The following is a 13,780-nucleotide window of genomic DNA, read 5'->3' on the forward strand; positions in this document are numbered from 1 at the left end:
GCAAAAGAGCTTTCAGGATAAGTGGAACGTACCTTTCATTTTAATTTGATTTTGGCCTGTTCTTTATGAAGAGCCACAGAATCTTTAAAACATGGTGGACACAATAAATCAAATACTAAATTGTTGGAGAGTTTTATGACCACTGACGAGGATGAATGAGTTGTTTCTGCTTTAATTCATCTCTCTCTCATTCCCACAAGAATGTGTTTCAATTCTTCCAACGTCAATATGGTATTTCTGTTAAAAGCGTTCTAGTTTGTATGGCCCCAATTACCATAAGTGCTGCCACCCTGTGGATTCAGAGCTGAGGCAATAAGGTAGGCACTGGTGCCATGTCTAACGTATCATCTGGCCTGAACTGTCCACTCTTTTGTCTGGGGCAGGGAGGGGTGGGGGGTTCCATAATACCTCAGCATGTGCCTTCCAGAATCCCTATTTCTACCTCCAAAGTTACGATCTTATGGGAGACAGGAAGGTGGCCTGGGGGACCATTCTCTTTACCAAACACGTATCAGAGGGGCCCATACAGAGTGCATTTTAACATTGTCAAGTTCATCAGATGAAGAGGAAACAAATGGAATTCTCCTATGTGGCTTTTCTTCTTTCTTCGGTCTTCTTTTTCTCTTTGTATATAAGAAATAGGAGGGCCACTACCTAGCCCAGAACGACGTATGTCAGAACAAAACACTTCTTCCCCGGATGGAGGCAAAGGGCACATCTCTGATTGAGGATTCGGCTCTGTGCCCTGCAGGTGGTGATGCTGTGCCCGCCTGAGCTGGAAGCCCCCTTGGTCTGGTGCTGTCATCTGGGCAGGGCAAGCCTCTTCACCTTTCCTCCTCTGCCCTCTGCGTGTGTGGAGCTGATGCAGTCTTTGCTTCTATGCTCAGCCTCACTGGGAAGAGGTGTGCACCCAGGCCAGGAGGCTGACCTCAGGGCCCTTCCAGAAGGCTCGTGGCTGCAGCCGGGGTGTGGGCTGGCCTCGGCGAATTCCAGCGGGGCTCTCGGAAGTTCAGGTGGAGTGAGGGGTCTGCAGCCACGGCCTGAGCACACGGCCAGCGTCCCAGCTCCGGGGGGAGGCTCACCTAGACCCACGGGAGCTGAACCCACAGCCCCCCGCGCCCCACGGATCTCGGGGGCTCGGACTCCTCCCACAGGAGGACATGGGGTCCTCAGGTTATTTTAGATGCACATGGGAAAATATTACTTTATATATTTGTGTTGTGACTATATTTGAAGAGGTGGGAGTAGGGCGGGGGGGGGGGGTGTTTCCTCCTGGAAGCAGGTCTGGGCCGACGGGAGGAGGCAGGGAAAAGGGGACGAAATCCCAGGGGGAGGGCTCCCGGCCGGCAGGGTGGTAGCAGAGGAACGGGACAGAAAGCGGGGACACGGGGAAGGCAGAAGTAGCCGGTTCCTTCTGGAAGGTGGAAGCGAGGCAGACGCTAGCACAGCCTCGGGGGTCCTAGCTCGGCTGGGTGACAGCGGCGGGAAGTGGCTGCTCGGCGGCACAGGGCGGGCCTCGCTGGCTCCAGGCCTAAGCCTACAGGGATGAGGAAACCTGCCCCGCTCAGCCCCTGGCCCAGCCCCCTGCACACAGGTGGGGCAGCGGCGACACGGGGCGACCCTGACACGGGGTGACCCTGATGCCACCAATGGGGCCTCCTGAGAGAGGGCGGGGATAGGGCCCGGGGATAGGGCCCCGTGGAACTCCCAGGGAAGCAGCGGAGGGTGAGGAGCCAGCAGAGAAGACAAAGGGACAAGAGGCCCGAGGGCTCGGAGGACCAGGGCTGGTTGTCGGGAGCTCAGGGAGGGGTCCGGGTTAATGCTGCTGAGAAGCCCAGGGAGACAAGCTGTGTTGTTTTTTTTTTAAGATTTTACTTATTTATTATTATTATTCATGAGAGACACACAGAGAGAGGCAAAGACACAGGCAGGGGGAGAATCAGGTTCCAGGGGTGAAGCAGGTTCCATGCAGGAGCCCAACACGGGACTCGATCTCGGGACTCCAGGATCCCACCGTGGGTGGAAGGCAGGCGCTCAACCGCTGAGCCACCCAGGTGTCCCAAGCTGCGGGTTTTGTAAAGAGATGGCCATGCATGGTTTTAGGAGAGCTATTTTGCTGTCAGTGGAAGGCAGAAGCCCCACTACAGGAATTCACACAGGGGCCTGCTAGAGTTGGGTCTAGAAAGAGCGGAGCAAGCTTTCCAAGCTGGGAGGGTAGCAGGACTGTGTGAAGGGCATCACTGGTTGGTGGCGGCGGGGGGAGAGAGGGGGTTAGGGGGTACCTGAGGCAAGTGTGAATAGGCCAGAGTGTGTGTGGGGGGGGTGTCCATGAAGTTAGGTGGGAAACACATTCATCTTTATTTTCCCTCACTTCCAATTAGAACTGTTTCCTTCAGCAGCAAACCTCTAAGGACTAGCAGTTCTTGTGGCCTGTGAGCAACAGACCCAAGTAACTGTCACAGCACGTTCCATTTGTTGCAAATATCTCAAAATGTCTGTTTATGCTAATTACTACCTTGAAACCACGGTAGCTATTGCACTCACCATTAAATAATCCTGTTCTTTAATGCTTTATAAAGAAACCCAGACATGACTACAATAACAAACTTAAAAACATTGTAAGCTTTATTTCAAATTCAGTGTTTCCTATCATGGATCTTACTCTCTGCATTTAAAAATATTCATTTTGAGGGGTGCCTGGCTGGCTCAGTTGGTAGGACGTGTGACTCTTGATCTCAGGATCAAGTTTGAGCCCCATGGTGGGTGGAGAGATTACTTAAAAATAAAATCTTAGGGTGTCTGAGTGGCTCAGTGGGTTAAGCATCCAACTCTTGATTTTGGCTCACGTCAGGATCTCAGAGTCGTGAGATGGAGCCCTGAGTCGGGCTCTCAAATGGGGGCATAGAGCCTGCTTAGGATTCTCTCTCTCCCTCTGTCCAACCCCCCGGCTGTGGTCTCTCTCAAAACAAAACAAAACAAAACAAAACAAAACCAAACCTCAAAAAAATAATAAAAACATCATTCTTAGAAGAGTTCGTTGGCTTCCCCAGACTGCCAGAGAAATTCATGGCACACAAAAGGTTAAGAACCCTTGGGTTACTGAAGTGATAATCCTGGTAGCAAGGTCCAGGGATATAGGGAAGGATGGGTGCAGAGTGGAGATTAAAAGGCTAGTTTTAGAAAGCAGGAAAACTTTCAACTCTGAAAATGGGAGAAAAGAAGCTGGTTTGCAAGGTCATGTGCCTAGCGCACTGGTCCAACCTCATCAATATATAAAATAACTTTTGTTGACATTGAACCTACCAGATGCCAACTTGTGTTTTCACAAGACAATGAAGTGAGGGCAGGAGAGAAGTGAAGCTGGAATATCATGGGGTGAAATACATCCAGGACATGTGGACAGTGAGGAACCTTGTCTCCCAATCCATAACTGAGGCCTTTCTGTTTCCCCTTCTGAGGATCTGTCAACTCAGTCCACACCGCTGCTACCACCACCAGCATGGAGCAAACCACCATTTGATCTGATCCATCATGATCCATCATCGACTATCGTCCCGGCCTCCCAGCCAATTTACATGTGCATCCTGAATGCTGCTTCCAATAAGCTGTCCACGGCCAGAGGGATCTTTTCAAAACACAGACTACATCATAGTACCCACCTCCCCCTTAGACTCCCACTGGGACAAGCCATTTCCTCTGCCCGGAATGTTCTTCCCTCTCTTATCTGCCTTAAAAGAAAAATGCTTCAGATAGCAACTTCGCATTATATCCTCGGAATGCCTTCCCGGACCTCCAGCTCAGAAAATTCCCTTATAACACACTGTTATTGTGCTGTCACTTCTCCTTTGTAACACTTACACCAAATTGTGATTTTACATTTACTTGTGTGATTGTTTGATCAATTTGGTCTCTCCTTGGGGCAGCTACAGGAGGGCTGAGCCAGGGATCTTATCTTTCTTATTCATTACTTTATCCCCAGCACCCAGCATCATGATTGTCATTAAGCAGATGCTTAAAGAAGTACCTTGGGGCACCTGGGTGGCTCAGTGGTTGAGCTTCTGCCTTTGGCTCAGGGCGTGATCCCAGGGTCCCAAGATCGAGTCCCCGCATCGGGCTCCCCGTAGGGAGCCTGCTTCTCCCTCTGCCTATGTCTCTGCCTCTCTCTCCGTGTTTCTCATGAATAAATAAAAATAAAATCTTTTTTTCTTTTTTTAAGAAGTATCTTGAAGGAAAGAATGACTAAAAGAGTGATAAGCCCATGGTGAGACCCATGGACACCTCAGACCTCCCAACTCTCACATAACTTAGGAACCTGGCTTTGTCATATTAACCCAGCGGGATGTGAAGATCCAAGACAGGATTGGAAAAAAAGGTGTGCTGGTGGCTTAGGTTTGAGAATGTGGGTGGGAATGATAACAGAAAAGTCTAGGCCAGAGCATGCAAAGTTTTGCTGAGATTGCTGACTAGTCTAGAATATGAGTTTAGAGAGAGGCCAATCACTAGGAATAATCAAATGAAGGAGAGGATGTGGAAGGCTTGAGGAATGAAAGGCCCTTCTGAGGAGTGGTGGCATGCTGAGGGGAGGTAGAGAGGAGGACAGAGAAAACGCTGTGGTTGCCTACAGCAGTGCCAAGTCAGAGGGCCCAGACAGAGGAACCATGACTCTGCTACTATCATTACCTTCTTCTGGAAGCCTGCATCTCTACCAGGAAGTCACTGCTGTTTGTAGGAGCCTGTCTTCCGCATGGTGGCATGCATTTAATTTAAAAGCACTTGAATTTCTGAAGGACTGACTCAGAGGAAGGCTAGTATGGAGGCTGAGGGAGAACAGCAGCCCTTTCTAGTATGCCAGGATGAAAAATGGGGAAAAAAATGAAAAAAAGGCAAAGTGACTGATGCCTGCCATTAAGGTTCCTTAGAGGGCTCCTAGTCATCAAATAATCCAAGAATTGCTTCAGGGAAAAACAAAACAAAACAAAACAAAACAAAACAAAACAACAAAAGAATTGCTTCAGGGGAGCCCAGAGCCAGCAAGGTGGGCCTGCCTCGTGCCATCTGCGCAATGGATGGAGAGGCTGGTTTCATACCATGTGAGGATTTTAAAACGCTGCCAGAAATTGGTCCTTGCTCAACTTCACAATGTCTTAACTACCTGTCAGAGGTTACCATGTAGCCTCGAGACTATAGATCTGTCCTTCGGGGCTGTTTCCCTGTTAGGTCAATGAAGAGAAAAAAAAAGAACTTATACTCTGCTTGATGGGTAGAGTCAGAATGAGAATAATAATATTAATAACAAGAAATATTTACAACATGTTTGCTATGTGTAAGGTTTTGTTGTTAGTACTTTATATCCACCACAACTCCTCTAAACAAAGTAATCTGATGAGGAAATTACTAAACAAATTCATAGGTTGAAGCCTTAACCCCCAATATGACTGTATTTAGAGACAGGGCCTTTGAGAAGGTAATTAAGGTTAAATGAAGTCTTTTTTTTTTTTTAATTTTTTTAATTTATTTATTTATGATAGTCACAGAGAGAGAAAGAGAGAGGCAGAGACACAGGCAGAGGGAGAAGTAGGCTCCATGCACCGGGAGCCCGATGTGGGATTCGATCCTGGGTCTCCAGGATCGCGCCCTGGGCCAAAGGCAGGCACCAAACCGCTGCGCCACCCAGGGATCCCGGTTAAATGAAGTCTTAAGGGTGGGACCTAATCCAATCTGACCAGTGACCTTATAAGAAGAGAGAGACACCAGGGATATAGGCACAGACAAAAGGACACAGTGAAAGGATGGCCATCTACAAGCCAAGGAGGAAGGCCTTGGGAGAAACTAAACCTGGAGTTCCAGCTTCCAGAACTGTGAAAAATAATATTCTTAAAACCACTCAATCTGTGATATTTTGTTGTGGCAGCTCTAATAGATTAAAATGATCACTGAATCAATCTTAGAATTATCTATCTGCTTTCAGTGATGGAATAAATGTCTTTATTGCTTTAAAAACAATCCTAGTCTTTCAAAAAAAAAAATATGCTGGAACAACTGGACATCCACATGCAAAAAAGAAAAAAATCTAGATGCAGACCTTACACCCTTTGCAAAAGTTAACTCAAATAAATAGATCACAGACCTAAATGTGAAACACAAAACTATAAAACTTCTAGAAGGTAGTGTGGATAAAAACCTAGATGACCTTAGGTAAGGCAATGACTTTTCAGAGACAACACCCAAGGCACAACCCTTGAAAGAAATAAAATAAGCTCAATTTCATTAAAATTAAACATTTCTAATCTATGAGAGGCAATTCTCAAGGGAATGAAAGGATAAGCCACAGATTGGGAGAAAATATTTGTAAAAGACACATCGGATAAAGGACTATTGTCCAACATATTTTTTTTTCTTTTTAAATTTTTATTTATTTATGATAGTCACACAGAGAGAGAGAGAGAGGCAGAGACACAGGCAGAGGGAGAAGCAGGCTCCATGCACCGGGAGCCCAACGTGGGATTCGATCCAGGGTCTCCCGGATCGCGCCCTGGGCCAAAGGCAGGCACCAAACTGCTGCGCCACCCAGGGATCCCTATTTTTTTTTCTTAAAGTTGAACCATAAGAAAACAAACAATCTGATTTTAAAAATGGGCTAAAGACCTTGACATACTTCAGCAAAAAAAAAAACATTTACAGATGGTAAATAAATACATGAAAAGAGGCCCCACATAGTATGTCATTAAGGGAATGTAAATCACAACAATGAGATACCACTACACATCTGTTAGAATCCAGAACTCTGACAGCACCAAATGCCAACCAAAGTGTGGAGCAACAGGAACCCTCAAGCATTCCAGGTGGGAATGTAAAATGGTACAGCTACTCTGGAAGACAGTTTGGCAGTTCCTCACAAAGCTAAACATACTCTTACTATGTGATCCAACAGTCACTCTCCTTGTTGGTATTTACCCAAAGAAGTTGAAAATTCACGTTCACCCAAAAAACCTGCACACTGATGTTTATAGCAGTTCTAGTCCTAATTGCCAAAACTTGGAGGCAACCAAGATGCCCTTCAGTAGGCATGATAGACATGCCAGCAGTATATATAGATGATGGAATCACCCAGCACCAAGAAGAAATGAGCCATCAATCCATGAAAAGGCGTGAATGAAACTTGGATGTAGGTCACCAACTGAAAGAATCCAATCTGAGAACGCTACTTACTATATGACTCCAACTACGTGACATTCTGGAAAAGGCAGAATCATAGAGAATATTTAAAAAGTAGTGGTTGCCAGAGGTTGGGGGTGGGGAGAGAGGAGAAGGAAAAATGAGCAGAGCACAGAGGGTTTTTTAGAAGAGCAAAACCATTCTGTACGACACCGTAATGATGGATATATGTTACTGGTTTGTCCAAACCCACAGAATGCACAATGCCATGAGTGAACCATAACAGGAACTGTGGACTTTGGGTGATAGTGATGAGTCGGTGCAGGTTGATCGGTTGTAACAAAATACCACCCCGGTGGCATGCTGGTAACAGGGGAGGCTGTGCATGTGGGAGCAGGGGGGAAATGGGAAAACTCCGTACCTTTCCCTCAATTTTTTTGTGAATCTTAAACTGCTGAAAAAATAAAGTCTTAATAAGAAACAAAATAGAAAAAAAAGTCCTAGCTCTGTCTGCTCTTTTGGATAGTTCTGTTTGATTTTTACAAGCTCCAGTTTCTTCATATTTTATACATGAAGAAATAATAATAATCGCTACTTCTGAGAGCTAGTGCAAGGAATTAAGGGAGGGCACAGGAGAAAGTGTTGGACACAGTGGCTAAAAATTAGAACTTGGAAGGGGAATGCCTCTTGGAAGCAGAGAGCCTGTGAAGGCTCTTCTTACATTACTGTGTTAGCTTTTCCGCTGGACCACGTGAGGAAGGGTGAATTGCTTGTTGCTTTGTCGGATAAGACCGTGCCATGCTTCATGAAGAAGGCCAAGGGTAGCAGGACACAACCAAGGGTTTGGTGCGCCATATTGTTTACCATGCCTTGCTCTTCAGGCTCAGGTCATCATGTCTGCAAAGCACTAACCTCACCACTTGGGCCCACCTCCCTCCTGAAGTTCTGCATTAACCCAGTGGCCTAGGGTTACAATCCATGACATTGCTCACCTCCCTAGCCCACACCAGAAAGGCGATCCCACAAGAGTACCCTGGCCCACTGGGCAACCACTTACCCACGTCGGCCCCACCGAATGCTCTTCCCAGGGGCCAGGGCCTCATGTCGATTCTCTTCCCATTAATGGTGAGCGACTGCACACAGCCTTGAAAGCCTCTGTTTGTTCCTGTTGATCTGACCAACCAGTATGCATTGGGAGCTCCACCAAGATAGAGGGGCGTGCGGAAGGTAACTTTACTGTACTGGCCCTTTAAGAAAGATGAAAACCGTAACTCACTAACCAAAATCAAAAGCCAAAACACGGCAGATTTTAATGAGGGACATGGTTAAGATGCACTTTACAGCCCCACTGCCTTCTTCCATCTGTATTTATGTTTACAACATTGCCCTACTGGAAAAGTAAACCCACAGTTACCGTAGGAAACCCAGTGAGGGCTGTGTTTGGAGAAGGAATGGTTTTGAAACGCCTAGAAGGGAAAGGAAGGTAGGTCAGAGCCAAGAGCAACCCAACAGGCAGGGCACCGTGCTGGGCATCCAAAAAAAACTTTCTCTTTCCAGTCCTGACACCAACTTACTGTGTTCCTTGGATGAATCATAGGGCTCTTGTGTGTCTCAAAAGGTGATAATGCTAATTTTGTATATATGTGCGCTAACACTTACCTTTCACTCTCCTAGTGGCCCTCACACTAGGTCCTGCGAGAAATGCTGTGTTTGGGGGTGGGGGGCAGGATTGTCACACAGTGTTGCAAAATATTTTGAAATTAGCTCATGGATACAACTTGTGTGTATGTGTGTGTATCTACAGGTAGGTAGGGACATTTCTAATCTTAGAGAAAACCACAATCTGGATTGCAGGTTTTAAGGTTACAAAATACAGACTTGAACATTAGGTGGAACAAAATTAAGGTGACTGGTCATGTGTTGTTGTTGTTGTTGTTTTTTATTACAGATATACTGCATTCATTTGGATTAAAGGGACTGGGGGAAAAGCATGGCACCAGAATTTATAAAAAGTCCGGAATGTAAGCCACTAAAATGTAATCTTTATCTTTTATACTTTTGTTGCCAACAAATAGAACGGCTAATCATTACTTTATCTTTTCTAATGAATAGGTAAGAATCTTTAATAAATAATAGATTGAATATGAGCTGGGCAGCTTTAAAGTGCTTACAGTGGATTTTAAGGATTGTTTGCCAGCCACTGGGCATACTGCTTTCGTTACATGAATTGAGCGCCCTGTCCTCAGAATTCACTGCTGGAATTCATCTCCCCTCTGTTCCCTGATCCAGGACCACAGCAAGGGCCTGACAACCCAATCCTTTTTTCCTTTCCTGGACCATTATGTGCATCATAGGGGTAGGTGGTTCCTCTGAGCATCCTTTACAACATCCCAGGCAATAGTCTAGTAAAGCCTGGCCTTTACTGTCCTCTGACGAGGGTTGCTCTGGGTTCTGGAACCTACTTTACCTGCTATGCAAAGAATGAGAAGTGCCTTGGAGTTTGCCTTCCCCCAGGACTGCATTTAGTTTTTGATGGGTGCCGAAGTGTGAAAGTCCAGTTCCCTTGCTTTGGGTTGGGATCACTCTGAGGTGTAACTTATACTGCAGTTTCCCTACAGAATCAGGCTGAAGCCAGACCCTGAAAAACTTTGTAAACCATTATTTAAGAATCAGAATCACTATCTCCCAAGACAGTTTACTGAACATTCCACAGCTGCTGTTCTGCGTATATGGCTCCCTAGCAAGTCCTGGTAGTAGAGAGGCAAATGTTGTCCTGAGAATCCATAAAATTATATGCCTCTTGCAATCAATTCTTATATTCATTAAAAGTATTGATCCTTAGGTTTGGAAAAGATACAAAAACTCATGGAGTCCAAGCTCTCACTGACTTCCCTACCAAAAGGTTTTAGTAACATGCTTTTTGAACACCCCCAAGGACAGGGAACCATCTCCTGAGATAGAGATAGTTTATTGCACGTTTGTACACCTTTGTATGATTAAGGGGAGTTAAAATTACTTTCTTAGGCTCCCCCCATTCAACTTCACCTTGATGGTCCACAGAGTAAGTCCTTCTTCCATAAAACTCTCTTTCTGAGTCTATGATAAAAAGGCATCATCTATACCTTCATCTTCTTTTCTTTCCTCCAAACTAAACAATGCTCCTTCTATCAACCATTCTAAGGATTTCAAGTCAGTTTCCTGTTTCAATGGCTGCTGTCTAAACATGCTGCAATTTGTCTGTGGTCCTCTTAGGGTGCATTCACAGATCTGAATGCAAGCCTCTTAGAGGATCTGAGTCACCATTAGAACACTGGAAGCTATATCCAGAGCTACCACAATATAATAGGATTATCACCTCCATTTTTCTAGATGCTATGCCTCTATTAATGCAACTTACAATTTCTTTAGCTTGTTGTTACCACGTGGCTCTGCTTATTAACCTCTATTGGATTACCTTGCTTTAAACCATAAGACATTTTCACATGTATTGCTTCTATTACAGCTTCTCCATCCTATATTCACCATCAGTATTTGGGATCCAAGTTCAAAGCTTCTTTATTCCTATCAAATTTAATTATATTAGGGCTATTGTTCTGGCATTTATGTGATTCTATAGTTCATTTATCCTGTCTTTTTTTCCTTAGAAATACATGCACATATGCATAAGTGACCTCCCTGGATTCATATTCACTATATTTGGATTCTTGTTCCTTTGAAACCACTGGGTCCCAACTGGGAATCAACAAGCCATGGCCCTTTGTGAGACATGTCTTGTCAATAAAACATAGTGAAAAGTCCAGGTAGGGAGGAAGCCGCACACATACACACAAAGGCTTTCTTCCTACATTTTTTCCTCAGAGAATACAGACACCTGCCTGATTATAATTACAGACTCAGTTCCTTGGCAGGTTGCTAATCCAAACTGTTGTTCTAAACGTGGACCTAAAATTGCCTAAAGCATGACCAATATGTGAATACCTAGATGGTTTACTGAGTGGCCCACCAGTTAAATTGTCTTGCCGCTTCCTATAATCATGGCTCCCCAAAATGGTAGATGAAAGGATCATTCCTGCATATTCAACCAAATGAACTTTTTGGGACTATTTTCTAAAGCCACAATTGCAACACCCCTGCCGTAAAAGCAAGCTTTGTGTTTGGCACTAATAATGGCTTCTATTCTTACAATACAGGCCTTCTTCTAGCCCGGCTTCGATGTCCTTGTGGAAAAAAGAACATGCCCCCGAGCACAAGGAAGGCCAAGTGCATGTTTCTGTGCACACCCCTTCCCCTCCTCTCCCAATGATGATGTTTGCAAATTTGATTCTTCTCATGTAGATGTGGATGGATGTGGGCTCTAAAAGCCCACCCGGAATGCTAAAATCCAGCAGGGGCACCTCAGAGCTTGGTTGCCTGGGTTCACCATGAAAACCAGCCCAGCCCAGTGGAGCTCAAGCCCTACAGGTCTGTCCTGTGTGGGGGCTGCTGATGGTGCATGGGGGGGGGTGGGCCGGGCGAGGGGCTGGCACTCACCTGGGACTTGCCGGTCACCGGGGTGCCGTTGTTCAGCTGCAGCAGCCCGTTCAGCCCATCTCTGTAGAGCATCACCGTGTGCCAGCTCCCTAGTCGGATTTTGGTTTCACTTATGAGGATGGCAACCCCGGTTCCACAGTTAAACCTGTGGGGAGGAAAGGAAGGAAAAGGAGGAAAAGGCTCAACCAGCTCATCGTGTTTTCAGACCCTGTGGACACCACTTCTGGGGTGATGGCTTCTTTGAGAGCCAATCTGTTCAGTTATGTTTATGAATATCAAGAGCTGCGTTTATGAATATCGAGAACTGTTTAAATCTCTACATGAAAGAGCTGGACACCTGCTCTTTGGGCCAATCTCAGTCTAGTTTTCTTTAATTTTGCCCATAGACCCTTCAAATGTGGAGATGTGGGGTCTTCTTCAACCTGATTTTCATCTATCTATCTATCTATCTATCTATCTATCTATCTATCTATCTATCTATCATCACCCAGAGAGAGGGGGGAGACACAGGTAGAAGGAGAAGCAGGCTCCTTTCAGGGAACCTGATGTGGGACTTGATTCCAGGATCCCTGGGATCACAAACTGAGCTGAAGGTAGATGCTCAGCTACTGAGCCACCCAGATGCCCCTCAACCTGATTTTCTCTGAAGCTTCAAAAACGATGGGCAACTAATATCTCCCCCAACCTCAGCCTTCTCTGTGACTGCCAGATGCTTCAAGTGGATCCAAGGTACAGTGAATTGAGAACTTGAGTCATTCTGCTTCCAGGTATTTCTCTGGGGACTTCCCCCAACTCGCAAATGACAGGATCAGCGATATTAATAACACGTAAAAAACACAAGTCTTCACACTCATTCTGGCAAGCTGGCTGGCACTGCCATCTGTGTTCAGCTGAGCCCAAAGGCAGGTGCGGTTTCCACAGGAGGCCCCAACTTGGGGGGCAGGTGTGAGCGGAGGGGGAACATTCGCAGACGACTGCTTTATTCTTGGTTTTGGTTTTGGTTTGGTTTGTTTTTCCTCCAACTTCCCTATGGCACAGGGTACCCACTAGTCACTAGTCACGCCTTACATTTAGAACTCTGACCTTTTCTGGTCCACTTCCAGACAGACACCCTGCCACTTCCGCATAGGTCCTGAGATGGCCAGCGGGAAAGGACACACACCCAGGACTTGTGCTAACTACAGCTCCTTCTCGTGGATTCTGTGTCTCCACGATCGCTGGTGGAGAGGGATGGAGTAGGGAGGTGTTGCAGAGTAGCTTATATAGAGGGGGATACAGAATCACCCCATAGGAGTTGTGGAGCTGGAGAGCGGCTCCCAGCAAAAGAGTACCCAAGCTACTGTGAGTCTCTCAGATCCTCCAAGTGTGAGAACCACTGCCCAAGACCCTGGCCCACCATCAAAGGCCCATGAATCAAGGCATTTAGCAAAGGATGGCGGACCACTGTCTGCCCCAAGTGAGATGTCCAACAGTCTTCTCCAGCTTAACCTAAAGTAATTTTTGTGCTGGAATCATCCGAAGACGATCAGGTTAATGCTTACTGAGTGCTTGCTATGGGCTGGACACCACTCTAAGCACATTTATGTATTAATTCATTGCATCCTCACAAGGCTCCTGGGAGGAAATGCTGGCTCAGAGAGGTTGCATCACTTGCAGGTCAGGCTGCAGAGGAATGGTGCCATCAGGACCTTAACCAGTGCACTAGGGACAAAGACAAGGATGATCCTCACTGGTCATTCTCCAAGAGGGGCTATGGACACCTCCACAAGGATCGTTAAAACACTCATGCCTCCACAAAATTCTGTCCCCAGAAAACTGCACACAAACTAAAGGCAGCTTCTAAGGTATCTTGGGAGAGAAAAGACCAGGGCTAAGGAGGAGTGCCAGCCTGCCATGGCCCAGGGGGAAGACAAGGATGGGCTTTAAGCCTCTGGGAACCCTGAGGAGGTTGTCGGCTCCTTTTTGCTCTCCATGGCTGTCAGTCCTATTTGCCATAAGAGACAAGAAGATCACAGCCTCCTTCCCATCACATCTACTCAAGCCCCAGGAGCAAAGGGACTGGATGGCTTTGGCTCACTGGTACATTCACAGAACC

At 46.2% G+C, this 13,780-nt stretch overlaps 1 protein-coding gene across 2 annotated transcripts in view; it reads right to left on the reverse strand.

Annotated features, from left to right (window-relative positions):
• Positions 1–13,780, reverse strand: part of EGFLAM (EGF like, fibronectin type III and laminin G domains) — a 182,196-nt gene that overhangs the window by 37,866 nt on the left and 130,550 nt on the right. For both annotated transcript variants that reach the window (XM_049109317.1, XM_025436293.3), the window contains exons 12-13: positions 11,686–11,830; positions 8,213–8,402 (exon numbers count right to left, since the gene is read on the reverse strand). In XM_049109317.1, coding sequence (XP_048965274.1) covers positions 8,213–8,402; positions 11,686–11,830 — 335 coding nt within the window. The remainder of the gene's footprint in view (positions 1–8,212; positions 8,403–11,685; positions 11,831–13,780) is intronic.

The sequence above is a fragment of the Canis lupus genome, chromosome 4, assembly GCF_003254725.2.
Source record: "Canis lupus dingo isolate Sandy chromosome 4, ASM325472v2, whole genome shotgun sequence".
NCBI lineage: Eukaryota > Metazoa > Chordata > Mammalia > Carnivora > Canidae > Canis > Canis lupus.